The sequence below is a fragment of the Corapipo altera genome, unplaced genomic scaffold (genome assembly GCF_003945725.1).
Source record: "Corapipo altera isolate COAL_440 unplaced genomic scaffold, ASM394572v1 113, whole genome shotgun sequence".
In the NCBI taxonomy this organism is placed as follows: Eukaryota; Metazoa; Chordata; class Aves; order Passeriformes; family Pipridae; genus Corapipo; species Corapipo altera.
The window spans coordinates 11,892,924-11,912,124 of record NW_020884895.1 but is presented as its reverse complement, the minus strand read 5'-3'; the positions used below and the strand labels follow the sequence as shown (position 1 = coordinate 11,912,124).

Sequence of the window (19,201 nt, the reverse complement as noted above, 5' to 3'; positions counted from 1 at the left end):
GCCATGTCCTGCAGTGCCAGTGCTGTGCCTGCAGTGCCAGTGCTGTGTCCTGTGGCTCCCAGGGAGCGGTGCCAGGGTCTGGCAGAGGCTGGGAGGGTGAGGTCAGAGCTGCTGGCAGGGCACTGCCCCCCTGTCCCCAGTGTGTGCAGCCTCACCTCCTCCTTGCTGCTCCACACCGTGCTGCAGGTCCTGCCACACCTGTGCTGTACCTGGGGTCTTCTTTGTTGGCCACTTCAGACATTTCTTTTCACTTTCTCCTTGGATTTGTGTTTCTTCTTGCTGCTTTAACTGTCAAAAGCCATTACAACCATATATTCTTTTCTGCCATTAATTATGTCTCTTGCTTACAAAAATTCCTGCCATTCTTTCCTGATTTTTAATGACTCAAGGCCATAAATGCTTATTCCTGTTGATGAAGTCATTGTATTTCCATCTAAAATGGGGCTGTGAGGAAGAACATTCCGAGGCCTGCTGCTGGGACTTGTGAGGTCCTGGGCAGATCCTCATGTCCATGTGAGGTCCTGGGCAGATCCTCATGTCCATGTGAGGTCCTGGGCAGATCCTCATGTCCATGTGAGGCCCTGGGCAGATCCTCATGTCCATGTCCCGCCTTCTGCAGCCTGTGGGGATCCGGATGCTGAGCCTGGGGCCAGGATGACCTGCCAGCTGCTCCTGCACCTCTTCAGGACACCCCAGGTGTGCCTCTTTGCCCAGGAAAAAGGTGAGTTGTCTGCTGCTTGGTCCTTGCATTGCAGACAGTGAACCCAGAACTGGTTTTTGATGGCTGCAGATTTTATGGGTGAAAATATCCATAGTGCAAGTTCAAAATTGCACATTTCACTGGTGAGAAGTTGATACCAACAGTTCTTACTGGTTTGGGAAATGGTTTGGATGCAGGTAAAACTATAGGATTTTGTTGAAACTTATTCATTATCATCACGTGGCAGTGATGAAGAATGGCAGTGACAGAGGCACTAACAGGGATACACATTGTGCTGTTTGGGAGCTTAGTGTGGAAATAGCAAGTAAATGTGATTTCAAATGGGATATAATAAAGCATCTTGTCCAACAGAAGGTACACGAGAAAATTAGTTCTCAGGATATGTTAAGGTGGTTCTCTTTTCTTTTAAATGTGACTATTTTCAGGTCTGATGTGTGTGCGTTTGCCACAGAGCAAAAGAGGAAGGAAAAAGGCAAGGAAAAAGCACCTAACAATTAAATGCATATGAGCCTGGTGATATATATGCATGTGTTATATATGCATGACTTCTAATATTTGGGCAAATTTGATAACAAGATTTGATAACAATTATATCCATGGGAAAACGAAATTGAAAGAAAAATCAGCTCTTAAGTGGTGTCAAATTCTTCCATCTAAAAGTAATAGTAATTTCTTTTCTGACATAAATTAATGAACTTTTTTGCATATTTGAGAAAAACGGGCAAGAGCTGTGAGGAATACTGACTGAGAACAGACAGACGTGGCTTCCCTAGAAATAGAAGTAGATTTGAATGGATAGGAAAAATCATGACTGAACCATAGGAAGTAATGCACATCAAACACAATGAGACCACGTTACAGACCGTCCTTACATCTCCTCAGTTAACTGCCTCAGAGGGGTGATGGATTCATCCTTCCCCTCATCCCTCCCTGCCTTGCAGTCTGTGCCTCTCCTCCATCAAGTTGCACAAAGCACTCACTGGCTTCTTCAGGCTGCAGAGCTGCAGAATTAAGTGTAACTCTGCAACAGGCATGGACAGCACTGAATTCTGCCTCATTTGTCAGGCACATGAGGTGAGAGAAGTAATTTCCTAAATCTGTGAAGTCAAAACCAAAATAGGCTTCAGTGTCTCATTGTGGTTAAATTCACTGTTCCCATGAACACAGTGAACCAACAGGCTTCTTTTTCTATTTCAATGCCCATAGCTTATTTTGATATTAATCCATCATAACCACATATCCCAGCTGAATTAATGACTTACCTGTTGGGCTGCACTTTCAACTTCAGAAGATTTCAGTTCTTCATTCAATTCTTGTACTTCTGTAGCTGTTCTAGCTGAGGAGGATTCCACACAAAGGAAATGTTAGTTGGTAAATAACACCCATTTTCTACAAAATCTGCTCTTCTCTCTGTAGGGAAATTATTTCCTGGAATTCGTTCTTCCTGTGACCGTCACCTCTTGGCCGCTGCTCACAACAGCATCGAAGTGGGAGCTGTGTTTGCAGTTTTGAAAGCAATTCTGATGCTTGGTAAGAGTGTGCAGTCCTGTGTGATGTGTTTGTGCCAGTGTTTGGTTGGAAAACAGCTTGTGCTAGTTCACTTCCCTGGGAATGCTCCTGGGGAGGGAAAACCCTGAGGACAAGGGAAGAATGTGGCTGCTGTCCCTGCTCCTGCAGCATGTGGGGAATGCAGACTCCAGGTTAAAGACAGATTTTTCCCTGGTGAGTCAGCCCCAGCAGAGAGGCTTTGAGCAGATGTGACTATTTCAGATGTTGACCCCGACCTCTGCCACTGAGTCCCAGGACATTCAAACTCAGGCGAGTCCCTCTCACATATAGAGAGGAAAAAGGATCTCGGATAAGTTTTCCCACCTTTTTCTGTGTTTTACCACAAATCCCATGTGTCTGCCATTGTGGAAGTTGTAAAAGCATCACCCTGAGCAGCTCTCCATGAACGGTGAGTGTTGTTTTCCAGACAAGTATCTGCCTCAGAGCTTTGGTTTGGCTCAAGTTCCGCTGAAGTTCCTGTGACCTCTGGGGAAGTGTATTTTTGGAGCTCAGTAAATGTCTGGTTAAACAAGCAAGATGTTCCAGCCATGGCCATGCCCACAGGGTGTCCCTCCAGCCAGAGTGCCACTGTGACAGGCTGTTGACCAGTGTCTCAGAACCTTCAAAACCCCTGTGACCCCCAATAATGTGACTGTACTGGGGAAGGATGTTACAGGCAGAGCTAGCTGGGATAGACTGGTGGATTGGAGAGTGAGATTGAAAAATGTTTATGGCCATTATCTATGTACTCTTGCTATTTATTCAGAGTGCTGAGATTTAGGATTTTTCTTCATTAACTGTGTGTGGTGTGAACACCTGTGGTTTTGTCTGTGCAGAGACATGGTTTGGTTTGGTGCAAGGGAGTACAAGGGAAGGTTTAGGTAGATAGTTTGTGCCTTTACTGCAGCACTTCTCCTCCTTTAGGCCCAAACTATTCTATTTGGAGAGGTCTCTTGTTGGCACCCTGCATTAATAATTTAAAAATTGTACTTGCTTTGTTGAGGAAAAACATCAGATAAATGGTAGCTGTTGCAGTTCTGTGCTGAGGAAGCTGTTCCAGTTTTATCAGAGCTGTCTGGGATGGCTTTAGCTTCATGTGACCTTGGTTCCACTCTCTTCACTGTGTTATTTGCCTGCCAGGTTCTTCCCTCTCATCCTTCCTGAATAGAGATGTGGCTCATAGAAAGGTTGAGGGGTCACTCAGTGGCTGAGGGGCCCTTGGTCAGACTTGTCTCTTGATCTACAGAATATTAATAAATCAAAATAAGAGATAGGACTTGGAAAAGGGGCATCTGAGAAGAGCTAATAACTCGACTCTTCCTTACCTGCCAAAGCAATTCCTTTCACTCACCTTTTCTTTTCGAGCACATGGTGGCTACAGTTGTGTTTGATTTGTATAAATCCTTTCCTACTTCCAAAATACCCATTAAAAAGATACTTTGCAACATGAAGCCAGAGGACAGTACTTTGGTGATGTCCAGAGTCAACCAGTGCTGCCCTTTTGGATGTGATGGCCTCACTGCTGCTCAGCTCCTGGTGCCCCAAGGACCTCTGTCCCTGGGGTGAGGGTGTGGGGCTGGGGTGGGAGTTCACCCTGTGCTTCTGCTGGACAGGTGATGCAGAAATTGGCAGCAACAATGTCAGCTCCTTGAAGAGTGAAGAGTTTCACGTGAGAGGCTTCTTAGATGAGCTCAATGAGGAGGAAATCTGGGGTTCCTCTCGTGCTTTGAAATCCTGCAGAAAAACAGTTTCCGTGGAAAACGCCAGTCTGAGCGAGTACGCGAGATACGTGCTCAGAACCATCTGCCAGCAGGTAAAGCCCCAAAACTGCTCCTCCATCCTCATTTGGAGAAAGAGTTTTGTTTATTTGAAAAGTGTAACATCTATTTTGGTGCAAAATTAATGTTGGAGTATGTCAGCATTTGTGTTCTGTTTGAGTTTCCTGATGTGGACAATTTATGCATGGAGTAGTGAGTTATTTGGGTTAAAAAATGCTTTAGTTAGTTGCTAACATCCCCCTGCACTCTCAGAACTGAGGCGTTTTTCCTACCTCAATCTCAAGTACTTTGGGAAGACAGAAGGACCACTCTATCAGCCTTCTGCTTAAAGGGCTTTTACAGTAGCATTTGTGTTGTTGCAAAGTTGCTCTCAAAGTACAGAAGAAATTGATTTTGGAAAACCTGTTAACAGTCTTAGACGGGTGGTTCCGAGTGACAGAAGACATTGCTAATCTCACATGTGGCATGAGCCATAGTTCAGTGCAGGTTCTGCATATGAAACAATCACTTTTCTGTTCAGCTTACCAAAAGTTGGTATTGCCTTGAAACTCTCTGCTGAATCTGTCCTTTGACTCCTTACAGGAGTGGGTCGGAGAGCACTGTTTGAAAGAACCTGAGAGGCTGTGCACTGACAAAGATCTTATTTTGGATCCTGTTCTCTCAAACAAACAAGCACAGAAACTCCTTCAGCTTATCTGTTATCCTCATGGCATTAGAGAGTGCCCCGAGGGTGACAACCCTCAGCGGCAGCACGTCAAGCGCATCCTTCAGGTGAGGGGCTGGGGCAGTGCCAGCAGCACCACCCAGGGACACTCATTTGCAGCTGCTGGTGCAGCCAAGTATTAGATTATTCTCTAAAGGTTCTGGGTGCTCAGGACCTGCAGTCTCTGTAGGGAGGGTTTGTGGTGTGACTCAGGGTGTCTCGTTCCTCTGATCCCGAGTCAGGGAGGAGCAGCACACCCGTCACTGCCACTCCTCGTCACCAGGACTTGGGAGCCGCTCTCAGGGCTGCTCAGGAGGAGGTTCCTGCTGTCCCTGTGTGGCTCTGGGACAGTACTGGGCTGACAGTCACTCCTGCTCCGTTGGAAAGGCTCAAACGCCTTCACAGACAGTCCCAAGCTGACCATGTCTTCACATTCAGCTGCATTAGGGACAGTTCATTTCCTAAACTGCAAAATGGATTTTCTGTGAAAAATCAAGTCTGCAATATCTGGACCAGGACAAATAAGGGTCAATGTCCTCCAAAAAAAATCATGTCTAGATGGCCTCATGCTAAATTTAGACCTATCCACTTGGATGGCAATGCCATGAATTGGTGGAATTACCAATGAAAGAGAGAACTGTTTTCTGTATTTACATTTAACTAAATTCAGATTTTGCAGAGAATGAGATTCTTATTCAGAAAAACTGTGAGGTTAAAAGTACCGAGGAATGGTGTTAGCTGAAAGGTGTGGAGGTGCATGTTCTTTAATGCTCTGATGTTTTGGTATGTCATTAGACTGTTAGAAAGATCAGTGATTGTGATGATCTGCTTATAGATGAGACTTGTGCACGTGATGTGTTCGAGTATGAGATTCATTCCTTCAGAGCTGTAAAATGTTGACTTTAATGTTAATATTATTAACAATTAACATGTGTAATGTTAATTCTGCCCTAGAACTTAGACCAGTGGACTCTGAGGCAGTCGTGGCTGGAGCTGCAGCTGATGATCAAACAGTGCATGAAGGAGCCCGTGAGTATTAGTTTTCAAACTTCCTTATCTAAATATTGAATGCACAAAAGTATGTTAAATTTTAAAGTAGTCCATGAGCAAACATGCCATGAATGTGCTAGTGTACTTGTGTTTCACTGTAGGGTTCTGGGGCTGTGGCTGAAATGAACAGCTTGTTGGATAATATCGCAAAGGCGACAATAGAGGTGTTTCAGCAATCCGCTGAGCTAAACAATAACTCTTCTAACTCTGGTATAGGCCTCTTCAGTCCAAACTCTGTTGGAAATGCTGACACGAGTAATACAAGACAGAATGGTAAAAAGACATTCCTAAGGTATTTTTTGTAGCACCTTTTTAATCCTTCTAGCCAACATGATGCTTAACTGTGTATGGATTGCCTAGGCTGTGTTGTACTGGAACCAGGCATGTATAGAAACAGTTACCCGAAGGTTCCTTCTATTTTGTTTGACAATAAATGTAGTTGCTATTCTTGAAATTTCTGGACACCAGAAATTGTGACTGCTCAGTCCTCACTAGTTACCCCAGATGTACTGTGCCACTGCTTTATTGAACAGTTCAGTCTTGTAACAGTTAATAGTGGCTGCAAAACTGCCTGCATATTTTGAGTGAAACAAGTTTGTTGTACTCCTAGTTCCTCTGAGCGGCGAGGAGTGTGGCTCGTGGCCCCCCTGATTGCCAAACTGCCCACCTCGGTTCAAGGCAGGGTCTTGAAAGCTGCGGGAGAGGAGCTGGAGAAAGGGCAGCATTTGGGGTCATCTTCTAAGAAGGAAAGAGATAGACAGAAACAAAAAAGGTATGACCTTGGGGAACCCCTGCAGACAGAGCTAAACCGTGTTTGTGAGGGAGGAGTTTACTGGGCACTCAAAATTTTATCAGCTCCAAGGGTTCAGGTGTGAGTTGGGCTGAAGGAATACCATTGCTTCCAAAAGAGGAAATGTAGAAGCTTTGTAACCCATCTACCAGGGGCTGTGCTGCAGCTTGGTGATGGGAAACGTTAGGGATGTAAAGGAACAAGTAGAGCACTTGTCTCTTCCCTTATGTGCCATTAGGCCTCTTTGTTTGCATTAAGATCACACCATTGTCACTTCACTTGCTTCCTGTTGGGAATTGAGTTTAAGCTCTTCTCTAACTTGCCAAAACATGTGAGAATTTTGACTAAACGGTTATTGATTTTCCTTCAGTAAAACATTCTTCCATGGTGCCTGTAATGTTTTTGCACTTCCTTGGGGTTATGCTAGAAGTTCCACTGAATTAAGCCCACGCTGGAATTTTAGACCAATTCAGGCAGCTCTTGTTCTAATCAGAGCTCCTAGGGGAAACTTCCTCGGGGTTCACTTCAGACCAATAGCATGGATTAGAAACTTTCGCTGTCTTATCTCTATTAAAATGTTGTCCCTGGTTAATCAAAGTAGTCTTAAATAACCTGCCCCGTTCCTGAGTCAGGCCTTCAGGTGTGTGGGCAGTTCTTGGTCACTCAGGGCCCCCTGAACCGGGGGGTCTCAGTAACAACATGTGTATCTGGGCTGGCTGGGGCTCTGCCTTCCTGGGGCATGGTCTTTAGTTCCTCTGGCAAGACTTTAATTGACTAAAATAGAAGCAGACATAGATGCAGCAGTGCCACTTCAGGGGAGAAAGCGTAGACAAAACAGGAAGGGAGCGAGATGGGAAGTATCAAAATAACTTCACTAATGCAGTGCTGTGTTTGCTTCTCCTAAAGCATGTCCCTGCTGAGCCAGCAGCCTTTCCTGTCACTGGTACTCACTTGCCTTAAGGGACAGGATGAGCAACGGGAAGGGCTTCTCACATCCCTGCAAAATCAAGTTACTCAGGTAAAACAAGCACAGAACCATGAGCACCTTTGTTAGGGGTGTGTGTGTCAGCACTTTTATGTGTATATGATGGTGTAAAACTAAGAAAATTACAGTGCAGTGGTGTGCCAAAAAGCAGTCCAAGGAGGGGAGAGTGGGGAGGTGTTTGTTCCCTTTTTGAATGTGAATACATCTTTTTTTCTAAATTTATTGCAGAGAAATACAATGAACTGGAGTCTGATTTCAGTTCTTTCCAGGAAAAACAATAAAGGAGTTAGTCCTGAAAGGAACAATCTTCCCAGTCCCTATCTTGATCCTAAAGAGTTTTTATAAGTTTGAAGGTGTCCTTCTTGGGAAAACCTGTCACCTTCTTCAGCTGACACAGATTGAGCTTTCATATTTTAAAAAGCGCTGTTCCTGGTCCCAGCCTGGCCACTGCCTGCAGCTCTCCTTTGGGTTTCTTGTGCTTACTCACAGCCTCTGCTCATCCTGCTCCAGAGTTCCTGCTCCCACCCAGCTCAGGCTGCCTTTGAACTGAACATGTCCCGTGCCCAGAGCAGTGGGTCACGTCTCCTTTCTCTGACTTCAGTTTCTGTGACCTGCTGTGACAGTGAGAATTGGTACCTGTATGACTTTTTTTCCCATATTGCCCCTTGGCTCAGGTCAGGCTACAACACAGGTCCACATTCCGGGGAAATTCATTCCTTTGATGGTTTTTTCCCCCAGTTTCTGCCATTTTGGCTTTCCTTTCACTGTGAGGGTTCTCCTCTGAAATGCAGCTGGTCCAGGTTCCTTGAGCTTCTGGTTGTTTCTCATCCAGAGATCCCACTGAGAAGCTGCATCCAGTGCAAGAGATCTCTTGACTTACCTGTGGTGAGATAGGCTGTTTCAAACAATATTGTTAAGAAATGCATATCAAAGCTGATTTTTCTTTTTTTGCTGCAACAGGAAGATGCAGTCACACCACTGACAGCAGATCATCAGCTCTTCACAAATTAACTTTTTCTTCCCACCACTTTGTTTAATCTGCTCAAAGCCTTAAGCGGGCAAGAGGATAAAAAGGTCTTTTATGATTCCTGATAGATAATGGTCACAAATACTTAAAGGGAGAACATTACAGGAGGAAAGCAACCTTGATGCAATGCTTTTTCTTAGATCCTCAGTAACTGGAGGGAGGAACGGTACCAGGACGATGTCAGAGCCAGGCAGATGATGCACGAAGCCCTGCAGCTGCGCCTCAACCTGGTAACAAAAACTCCTGGTTATCCTGATGTTATGAAAAGATGCAGCAGGTACCCTGGAGGAGGTGGTAAGGAGCAAGGAGCTCCAGAGCATCCAGTTCCCGGGGGGACAGGGCAGCTGTTTATTCCTAAGGGATCCGTGCAGCTGAGGAAGCCAAGGGAGCCAGGGGGAGCTGCTCTGAGCCATGCAGAGCCTTGCTGCCTGCTCTGTTGTTTTGCAGGTGGGTGGCATGTTTGACACAGTGCAGAGGAGTACCCAGTGGACCACAGACTGGGCCCTTCTGCTCCTCCAGATTGTCACCTCAGGGACTGTGGATCTGCAGACCAACAAGTATGTCTGCACTGTTCAAAGAGCTAATTTGTGTCCTTAGGGCTTTAAGTTTAGGTTGCATGTGGGTTATTGTTATAGTTTTTTATCCTGTTACTGCTTGAGTGGGATTTAGGCCTCTGTGCTGGCCTGGGGTAGGAGTACCTCCGTTTGAGAAAGCCCTGGAGGTGCCTTTCACACCCTTCCTTGCCTATCCCATGCCTGAGTGCCCCCCTGAGTCTGTAATTCCTGATGCCTCTGTTGGCAGTCTGTGCTGTCTGTGGCTCTGAGCTGGGCTTTAGGATGAGATTTGTGTGCACATCCTGACAGTCCACCTCATGTGTACAGTGGGGCTCAGGAATGTGAGCTCAAGTGTGTGTGTGTACAGAAAGCCCTGAGAAACCCTGGCCAAGAGCTTCCTCTGGGGCCTCTGCCATGAATATCTGTGCCTGGATCTCCTGGCAGTTGTGGTTCCTCAGGGTAACACTTGCTTTTGCTCCCAGGGAATTGTTCACAACTGTGCTGGACATGCTGGGGGTCCTCATCAACGGGACGCTCACCTCGGACCTGTCCAGTGCCTCCCAAGGAGGGCCTGAGGAGAACAAAAGGGCTTACATGAATTTAGTGAAGAAATTAAAAGTAAGGGTCATGTCTCATTTTCAACATTTCCTTTGAATTGCTTTCTGCCTTCATCTTCTAATCATGTCATTCCTAGTGTCTGGAAAGGCCTCTTGGAAATAGAGGAGAGACTAAAACACACCTAGTCATAAAAAGGAGAAAAAGAAGAAAATAAAAATACAGGAATGTGGAGGTGGGAAGATACTTCTAGGATTTTCTTCATATTCAATTAAAATTGGGGACTCTGCAAGACAGTTGCTTTTATTTATGTTTGAGATACTAATTTTGTATTATGTATTTTCTACACTGGCTTTAAACAAGAGATGAAAAGAAAACTTACATTCTTTAAACAAAGACAAAACCCAAAAAAAACCCCTTGCAAAGCCACTTGCTTAAATTTAATAAAAGTACAAGGAAATGATTCATGCAGGACATTTCTAATAGTGAAAGCAGTGCCATGTTCTCTCCTGCCCCCTGTGTCTGGCTGACGGGTGTGTTTGTTCCCCAGAAGGAGCTGGGGGACAAGAGGTCTGAGAGCATCGACAGGGTCCGGCAGCTGCTGCCGCTGCCCCGGCTGACGTGTGACATCGTGGCCTGTGAGCCCACGGGGTCCCTCATCGACACCAAGGGCAACAAGGTCGCGGGCTTTGACTCCATTGGCAAGAAACAGGCAAGAGCAAACGTTCGTCTCGGCCTCCCTTTCCCTGGGTTTGGAGGCGCAGGGATTCCGGGCGAGCAGGCACAGCCCGAGCAGTGCAGGTGTTCCTGGGCGGGGTGGTGAAGGCTGTGAGACACCCTCCCAGTCCCCCAGCAGTGTGGGCCCTTACACAGATGGGCTTTCTGTGGGCAGTGCTGCCAGCGCTGGGGAACACTGGGCAAATAACACCTTTAAAAAGAGTTGCAGGTGACAGGGTGTTCGGTATCAGATGCAATTCTGTTCCAGATATTTCAGCCTGGAGAAGAGAAGGCTCCAGGAAGACCTTACAACCCCTTCCAGTGCCTAAAGGGGCTCCAAGAGGGAGGGAGAGGAACTTTGGACAGGGGCCTGGACTTACCAGGACAAGGGGGAATGATTTCCCACTGACAGGGAGATATATAGGATATTGGGAAGGAATTCTTCCCTGTGTGAGTGATGAGGTATCGGCACAGGTTGACCAGAGAAGCTGTGGGTGACGTGTCCATGGATAATTTTTTTAAAGTGAATTTATGTAAAAGAGAAGGATAGAGCTCAGGATAGAGCTCTTCATTCTACAGACTTGGCAGGCAGATTTTGGTGACATAGTGCTTAGGCTTCCTCCCCTTATTTGAATATGTAAACTTTTAGCAAGAGTATTCTCTGATCAGCAGATTTTTGATAGATATTTGACTTTTCCTCCAAAATATCATAGGTGGAACTTGAGATTTTTAGCATGGCTATAAGCAAATGCTCCTATAAAAATATAATTGCTTTCCTCTAATGGCAACCTTGGACAGAGGTTAAAATCCCACTCATGTGCATTTGGTGCATTTTGTGGAGGGAAAACATCCTTACTGGATTTTTCTGACTCAATCAATCATGTACAAAAGCAAGTCTATTGTTCAATTTTCTCAAATCTTGATTTCCCTTTGCTTCTGAAACAGGGTCTTCAGGTGTCATCCAAACAAAAGGTGTCCCCTTGGGATTTATTTGAAGGTCACAAAAACCCTGCCCCTCTCTCCTGGGCATGGTTTGGGACCGTTCATGTGGACAGGAAGGTGATCAAATACGAGGAGCAGCAGCACCTGCTGCTGTACCACACACACCCCAAACCCAAACCACGTAGCTACTACCTCGAGCCCTTGCCCCTTCCTCCAGAGGAGGAGGAGGAAGAGCCCACCACACCTGTGTCTTAGGAACCAGAAAGAAAGCTGGGAGAGCTCTTGGATCAGGGAAAACACGCCACGGATGATGAGAAGAAGGCAAAGGGCAGAAAGCGGAAGTCAAAGTCGAGCTCCAGGGCTGAGGTGAGTGGTTGGTGCCACACAGAACCTGAAACACCTCCCCAGAGCTCCTGGTGTGGTGTGGTTCTGCTTTTGGAAATGGTTCTGCACCTGGAGGAGTCAGTCCCAGTGAAGGGAGGGAATGGAGATGACCAGGAGGAGATCAAACTTGTTGGTTTAAACCCAGGTCCTGTTCAAATGGAAACCAAATTGGAAAAGGCTCTTTCACACAGATAAACTGTTCTACTGTGCAGTTTGGTCTGGTTTCTGAGATACATTCCTTTTTATTGTATTGGGGTTTGAGTAACAGGTTCCTAAGCTGAAGAGTCACTTAGAGCAAGGGTTTGAAAACGTGTCTGGCACCACCTGAATGATAATAATTAATAATAATAACAATAATAATAATGATGATGATGATGTTTGTTTCCAGCAGCAGAGTTCTGTGTGGTTGCAGCCTCTCCACACTGCTGCCAGCGTGGCCATTCCTGGTATGGATGTGCTGGTATTCCCTCAGCATCCAGCTGGTTTGTCCAAGTGTCGTGGTTTGAGTAGCTGTAATTTCAAGATAATTTTCTGGCCTTTTTGATGTTTCAGTGAAGTTCTTGCTGTTACTTATTTCCTGGTACAGTGAGCTGTCCTTGTGCTCCACCTGACCATAGCCTGCAGAAGGTACCTGCTAATCAGCACCCATGGCTGGGGTGTGCCTGGAGCTGTCTGTGGGAATTACCAGCCTTCATCTTGTTTTTACATCACTGCCAATGACAAAGGAACTGTCTCTGTCCTTCAATAATTCAGTAGGAAAATGAGCATTATTTATGAGTTAGTAAGGGGTGAGTGTCAGTAACATTGCCTTTTGTGTGTGTTTTAAGGACTATCCCCAGCCCAGCCTGTACAGAGTGCCTCCCTCCTGCTCCCCGCCGCCGATGGCTCACACAGCCCCCCCGGCCCTGTGGGGGTACAGCCTGGGGGGGCCCCCCCTGCAGCCCGGCTTCTTCCTGCAGGGCCAGCCCCTGGCTCCAGGTACGGGTGGCTCCGAGGGCACAGCCCTGTGCTCTGGGTGGCCCGGGACAAACCCCGCTTGGGACACGTTCTGGTTCTCCCTCTCTCTGGTTCTCCCTCTCTCTGGTTCCCCCTCTCTCTGGCACGGGCTGTGCCACCGGTGCCCTTTGGGTGATTCCTTCAGCAGCCGAGGGTTCTCGAAGGGCTTTGCTGCCCTCCGTTGTAGCTCTGTCTCTGTGAAGGTGTTGAACTTTCTGGGCACATGAGCCACAAGGAGTTCCTGTGGTGGCAGTGTAAGAGAGCTGGTGGGGTGACATGAGAGAGGGACGACTGAAAGAACAAAAGTCCTGTGGGTTATTTTCTTTTTTGATTAATACCAAGAGCCGTGGTGGCTAATTTACCATCTGCTAGACATGGGTTCACATTTTTTCAACATTTCTGATGTGCTTAATTTTGCATAGGATTGTCTTGTTTCTTCCAGTTAATGAGTTACAGTTTTATAAGGATTTACTGGCTCCAGAGGGCAGCAGTTTGTTATGATTTGAGAAACACTATTGAGGCTTCTCCAAAATTATACAGGAGAAGTTAACAATTTGTTTTCCGGTTATAAATGTTAAATATTTTTTTCTGAAGCTCCAAATACAACTACTCTGTATTTAAACTGTGTAAAAGTCTTCAGAATATACCAGAGAGTGGCTAAAAAGTTTAAGGAAATGCTGCTTTTGAGAACAAATGTGTAAGATCACCTTTGTAAGTCTGATGGAAAGATACATGATTTTTATCAAATAGCAGAGAGTGCATAAATTGCTACCATCTCATTATAAAATTAGCTTGACATATTAAGCTGTTCATATCATGCTTTGGATCTGACATGCAACTTTTGTTCAGCAGTAATAGTGAGAGGTTTTATGTGGCATAGAACATATAGCAGCCCACAGGCTTTGTACTTTTCATTCTCATTTGCAAGTGGTAGTCTTCAGTTACTTTTCCCATTAAATTTTCAGACCAGAAATGTGGTTTGGTCCAGACTTTGCCTTTGCTGAGATGTGTTTATCATGGTTGTGTAGAGCTGCTGGATTAGCAGTGCTCTGTACCAGCGATGCTCTTAGGGAAGGCAGAGGATACATTCGTGTTTTGGGTGGCTTTCAGGTGGTTCCAGTGTGGACTCAACGGGCTCCTTTGTGCCAGTGAACACGAAGCAAGCTCTGTCCAACATGCTGCAGCGGCGCTCGGGCTCCGGGATGCAGCCGCCCTCGGTCCCTGGGATCCCACCCCAGCAGCAGCTGCTCCAGAGGAAGCTCCTGCAGCAAGAGCAGCAGCAGCAGCAGCTCCTGCAGCAGCAGGTGCAGGCACGGGCTCTCCAGCAGGTTTGTCCAGGCCCTCGGTCTGAGGAGCAGCACCCTGGGTTTGCCCCTGTTGGGCTGTGTGCCCTGCCTGGCTTACAGGGGGGAGCCAGCTCATGGTTACAACAGTTCCCCCAATATTAGTCTAGCAGGGTCAACTGCCTTTAAACATCATATGATGTCTTAGTCCCTTTATTTTTCCTGTGTTCCATAAACTCAGGGTTTACTCCTGCCCCTTGATGCTGCCCTTGTTCCCTGTTGTCTCACCGAGGCTCTCAGAGGATCACAGGCACCAGGTGCCACCAAGCTGCCAGTGAGTGCACAGTGAGTGCCCAGGGAGCCCAGCAGAGCTGTGCCCATCCCTGTGTGCACACAGGTGCCTGTGTTGCCCAGGAATATCTGTATTGCTGCAGGGTAAGGGACTGGGTGCCAGACCACAGCTCTTGTGCAGTGCCCCTGGGAGCCTGAGCTGGTTCTCAGACTGTGCTTGCAGACAGGCTGCTTTGAGACTGATGGTGTAAGCACAGGCAGTTGGGGTTTGGATCCCAAAGAACCAGCACTCTGTGTGCAGTAGCTGGTGGTAAATCCAATAACTTTGTCTTTACTGTCAAGCCTTTCTGTATCCTTTCTTACCCCACTGCAGTATATAGTACCTTGCCCTTTTGCTGTCTTGCCTCCAAACTCTGTGCCGTGCCCTCTTTGCTCAAAATAGTTCATAATTTCAGCAATATCCTTGTCATTCTGCCAGCTGTCTCTATTTTGTTACAGCTTCTCATTATCCTTCTCATCTCTCTCTGATTTCCTGCTGTGATCCATGCAAAGGCCTCTGAAGTGCTTAAATTGCAGCTGAGTGACAATAGTTTTATTGGAAAAATTAATGCCAGCTTGAAATCCCTGGCAGTGGTGAGGACAGTTCTGTAGAATCCATCTAGAAAGACTCTGCTCTTTAGACCTGTACTCTTGGAAACGAATAGTTGAGGTGCAAGGTCTTTGACAATATGACTTGTTAAAAATCGTTGATTATTCTGTATAGAATGAGTGGTCTCCTGTGCAGGGTGAGGGGTCCTCTCCACATTTAGAGTTCTTGCACTGAGCAGCGGTGCTGTCCTGAAGGAAATGGTCGTCACTCCATGATTCTTTAGGGCACAACTTGGTGGGGTTTGTGTCCAGAGCCAGAGCTGTTCAAGGGGGTTGTATCTGATGGCTGTGTCTTGCAGGGGCAGCCGATGGACCAAGCTGCAGTTTTTGCTCCGCAGGCTCGACCCCCGTCCCAGCTCCCACAGTACCCGGGGCTGCAGCAGGCACAGGTAATGCCTCATCCCGGGAGCCCCTGCATGGGAATGCTGATAAACAGGGCACCCTTCCCCAGCCTGCTCCCTGTGCCAGGGGTGTGCCTCTGCCTGTGGCTGGGGGCGCCGGCCAGGCCTCCCCCTGGGATTGCTCATGGCCTCCGTGTCTGGTAGCTCATGAACGTTTTTGGTGTGACCACTTCCCAGTTTCTTCTGATGTTGTTGGTGGGAATAGTAAGCATATTTCAGTGTTAAGGTGGAAATCTGGCCAGTTTTTGGTGAGATGATAGCAGTAACTCTGTTATGTCATGGTTATTCTGGTACTCGGGATTTTGGGGGGATATGAGGAAAATAGAGATGGAGTTTTGGAGCAGAGCCCTGTTCCTGCTCAGCACCTCTTGGGAAGGCAGCACAGTGGGGGTTCCAACCTGCACATATGGCCGTGTGTGACAGCGAGTGACCACGTGTGACCATGTGTGACAGCGAGTGACCACGTGTGACCATGTGTGACAGCGAGTGACCACATGTGGCCGTGTGTGACAGCGAGTGACCACGTGTGACCATGTGTGACAGCGAGTGACCACATGTGGCCGTGTGTGACATTGAGTGACCACATGTGACCATGTGTGACATCGAGTGACCATGTGTGACCATGTGTGACAGCGAGTGACCACATGTGACCATGTGTGACAGCGAGTGACCACGTGTGACCATGTGTGACAGCGAGTGACCATGTGTGACAGCGAGTGACCACATGTGACCATGTGTGACAGCGAGTGACCACATGTGGCCATGTGTGACAGTGAGTGACCATGTGTGACAGCGAGTGACCACATGTGGCCGTGTGTGACACGTGTGGCCGCGTGTCAGCTGCCTGAACCCGCAGACAGAGGGGGGTCCCACCAGCGTGGGGGACAGGTGGGTGGGTGTGTGGGGACAGCACTGCAGCTCTCGGTGAGTTGCCTCTGGATCTCCGGGCTCCGGCTCCTTGGCGAGGCCGCCTCTCCTGCGGCTGGGCCGTTCCCCCGGCCCGGTGCAGTCACTCGTGTCGTTCTCTGCAGAGCCTTCCCCACGGATACGCCCTGTTCGGCAGCGTGGTGCAGCAGCAGCAGCCCCAGCCCGTTGTGGGGCTGTCCCCCATTGTGGGGCTGTCCCCCGTTGTGGGGCTGTCCCCCGTTGTGGGGCTGTCCCCCGGCTGCTCCTCACTGATGGAGCTGCAGCAGGACCGACACCCCTCGTACCTCCCGCAGCAGCCGCACATCTACGGCCCCGCTGGCGCCCCACGGTGAGTGGGAACCCTGGGAACAGGGTGGGGAGAGCCGGGGTTAGAATAAAGCCTGTTAATAACAGAGTCATAGAATCAGAATGGTTTGGGTTGGAAGGGACCTTGAAGACCATCCAGTTCCAATCCCTGCAGTGGTAGGGATGCCTTCCGCTAGACCAGGTTGCTCAGGTTGCTCATTGACCAAAATGAGGTTAACACCACATCTAATTAGCAATAAATATGCCTTTCTCTCCAATTTCCCTGTGATTTTCCCTCATTTAACTTTGATTTCAAGTTGATATTGGCACACCTTTTAGTCCAGCTGTCCTCTGTGGTTGTAGAATATAAAAATTCATTTAAAGACGGATCCTATTTCCCTACACACACAGATCTGGAATCCATATTATGCAAACACGTGTGTGGTATTAAAAAATCAATATTCCAGGTTTGCCAAAGAGTCTGTAGTCAAGAAAGCACAAGACCAACCTGGTAATTCAACTAGAAACAGGCAAATGAATTTTGCTAAGCCTGAGTAGATGGGATTGCCTTCAGTTGAGAAGCACAGCTGAGTTGCAGTGCCTGTGAGAAACAGGAAAAATTAATTGGTAAAGAAATGTGACCAAACAGAAGGCAAGTGAAGCAGGAAAGAAATCTGTCAAAGGGAGTGTCATGGAGCTGGCAGAGTGGAGAACTGGAGTTTCCAATGACAGCCTTGATTCAGATTTCTTTTCTAACAGCCTGGTGCAGTCCAACTAACAGTCCAGCTATGTTGTCATAAGCAGAATATGGATGTGTCCTGTATGGAGCTCTGCAATTCTCCCTCAACCCCTGGTTTAGTTTAGTGAAATCAGTGTTTCAGGAGCTGTGAACCTTACTGTATGTTCTGCAATAATCACTGATTCCTTAACCTCTTTTAAATTCTTGCAAGCCTGGATATTTTTAAGAGTATTCCCAGCTTTGAGTATGCTTGCATGTCTTCAAAAAGTTTGGCCTTGGCTCAACTGACAGCCTTGTGTGCAAACCTCCAGGGTGCCTTTTGTTGGGAATGAAGCTGCTGGCCTGGATTGCCTTGTCTGTGCTGAGCTAACCAGCTAAGCTAAATTGATAACACAGTTAACATCTTTCAGTATTCTAGAAAAGGACTATTAATTTCAGGGTTTTCCAGTATTTTAGAAAGTAAAAAGTCCACTTGTGATAGCTCATTTTCAGTTATGGTGATGGAACACTGAGATGTTTTGGGCTGGAGAATATTTTAGTCTTTATGTGGAAGTGCTTGGGATGTAGAAACTCCTCGCTGTTCCTAGACAAGTAAGAGCTGAATGATTGGATCTGTTCCTGTTCAGGAGAAGGTGTTATTGCCTCTGTCAGTTACTGGGCAATAGTATGGCACAGTTTATTGTGCAATGTATAATGTAGCAGCTTTCAAATCTGTGGAAGTCTGAAGTCGCAGTTATAGTCGAGTTCTCCCAGACTATTGTGCTCTGTCTGTAAATGAAGTTTAATCTGTCATTTTTTCCCCACCAGACTGAGCCATCAGCCTTTGAAAACGTGTTCCCTGGTTGGAGGGGGGCTGGACGGCGCCTCGGCCGTGGGGCCACACCCTGTGCTGGGCGTGGGGCAGCCGCTGGAGCAGGGCAGGGAGAGGCAGCAGAGGCTCTTCCAGGTGAGGGCTGGGCCGTGCTGAGGCTGGGGCTGTGACAGAGCAGGGACTGTGACAGAGCAGGGCATGTGACAGAGCAGGGGGAGTGAGCATCGCTGTGTCAGTGAGAGTGTTACACACTCACTCGCACAGGTCTTCGAGTCTAAAACTCCAGAGCCCGGTGCTACAAACCCCACCTGCCCTTCCCTGAGTGCAGTCATTCCTTGTTTACTTTGGGGACTTCCAGAAGAGAGCTCTGGACGTACGTGTAAAACTCTATACTTGGATTTTCTGGATTAGGGAATACCTCTGGAGAGGGTAGCTTTGAGAACAGCCTGGCTGGCTGTGCTGGGCAGAGGTGATGGTTGTGTGCTCCCTGTCTGGCCTTACAATGTCACTGGCATTACACCAAAGGGCCTCTCGCCTGTCCGGCCCATCTCCTCTGTTCTGGTTTGGTGATATTTTTTAGTTTGGAGGTGAGTCCCCGAGGCAGTGTGGGCCATGTCCCTGTTGTTCAGTGCCCACCTTCTCTCAGGTGCAGCAGCAGCAGCAGCAGCAGCCAGCACTTGGACTCCAGCCCCTGCAGCTGCAGCAGCCGCTGGTGAGCAGAGTGTTCGGGGTGTTTGGGGGGTGTGTGGGGAGGGACAGGGTGGGCTCTGTCACTTGTGCACAGGGAAGTGTTCCCTTGGCCATGTGAGGTGCTGATGGTTGGCACTGCCCCTCGTGCTTGTGCCGTGTTTGTGGAGCACCCCCGTGCCCTGGCAGCTCCACCACGGCTGAGCTCCGGCCCCTGCCCTGTCCCATCACAGGTGCCTGTTCCCACCTTGGATTTTTGGGATGTACTGCTAACAGGCTAGGGGAAAAATGGGGTTTATTTTTTGAAGATACTTTTAAATTACATTGTTAATCATGAACCAGAGCCGCATGAAGACAGCTGAACAAACTGAATTACTTC

General features: G+C 47.7%; 3 protein-coding genes across 3 annotated transcripts in view; 2 read left to right on the top strand and 1 right to left on the bottom strand.

Moving 5' to 3' along the window:
- P2RY12 (purinergic receptor P2Y12) overlaps nt 1-2,075 on the bottom strand; it is a 13,858-nt gene extending 11,783 nt beyond the window's left edge. The window contains exon 1 of the mRNA XM_027647345.1: nt 1,984-2,075. The gene's annotated coding sequence lies outside the window, so the exon portion shown is untranslated. The remainder of the gene's footprint in view (nt 1-1,983) is intronic.
- Nucleotides 1-13,029, top strand: part of MED12L (mediator complex subunit 12 like) — a 91,748-nt gene extending 78,719 nt beyond the window's left edge. Inside the window, exons 24-38 of the mRNA XM_027647341.1 lie at nt 620-721; nt 2,138-2,251; nt 3,883-4,082; nt 4,630-4,818; nt 5,705-5,779; nt 5,902-6,092; nt 6,411-6,572; nt 7,497-7,608; nt 8,743-8,832; nt 9,050-9,159; nt 9,639-9,774; nt 10,262-10,423; nt 11,374-11,487; nt 11,626-11,736; nt 12,582-13,029. Coding sequence (XP_027503142.1) covers nt 620-721; nt 2,138-2,251; nt 3,883-4,082; nt 4,630-4,818; nt 5,705-5,779; nt 5,902-6,092; nt 6,411-6,572; nt 7,497-7,608; nt 8,743-8,832; nt 9,050-9,159; nt 9,639-9,774; nt 10,262-10,423; nt 11,374-11,487; nt 11,626-11,736; nt 12,582-12,977 — 2,264 coding nt within the window. The 3' untranslated portion in view covers nt 12,978-13,029. The remainder of the gene's footprint in view (nt 1-619; nt 722-2,137; nt 2,252-3,882; nt 4,083-4,629; nt 4,819-5,704; nt 5,780-5,901; nt 6,093-6,410; nt 6,573-7,496; nt 7,609-8,742; nt 8,833-9,049; nt 9,160-9,638; nt 9,775-10,261; nt 10,424-11,373; nt 11,488-11,625; nt 11,737-12,581) is intronic.
- Nucleotides 13,030-16,517: 3,488 nt separating this feature from the next.
- On the top strand, nt 16,518-18,943 carry LOC113949288 (mediator of RNA polymerase II transcription subunit 12-like protein). Its single transcript, XM_027647667.1, has 3 exons — nt 16,518-16,628; nt 18,132-18,270; nt 18,782-18,943. Exons 1-3 carry the CDS (start codon nt 16,552-16,554, stop codon nt 18,941-18,943), a joined length of 378 nt encoding a protein of 125 aa, XP_027503468.1. The 5' UTR covers nt 16,518-16,551.
- The last annotated feature ends 258 nt before the right edge of the window (nt 18,944-19,201 follow it).

What these genes read in the sequence shown, in the direction of transcription:
- LOC113949288 (XM_027647667.1), top strand. Translation starts at nt 16,552, where the DNA reads ATGGAGCTGCAGCAGGACCGACACCCCTCGTACCTCCCGCAGCAGCCG. An exon ending in GGCCCCGCTGGCGCCCCACG is followed by an intron (nt 16,629 to 18,131) that starts GTGAGTGGGAAC and finishes TTTCCCCACCAG; the next exon opens with ACTGAGCCATCAGCCTTTGA. An exon ending in GGCAGCAGAGGCTCTTCCAG is followed by an intron (nt 18,271 to 18,781) that starts GTGAGGGCTGGG and finishes ACCTTCTCTCAG; the next exon opens with GTGCAGCAGCAGCAGCAGCA.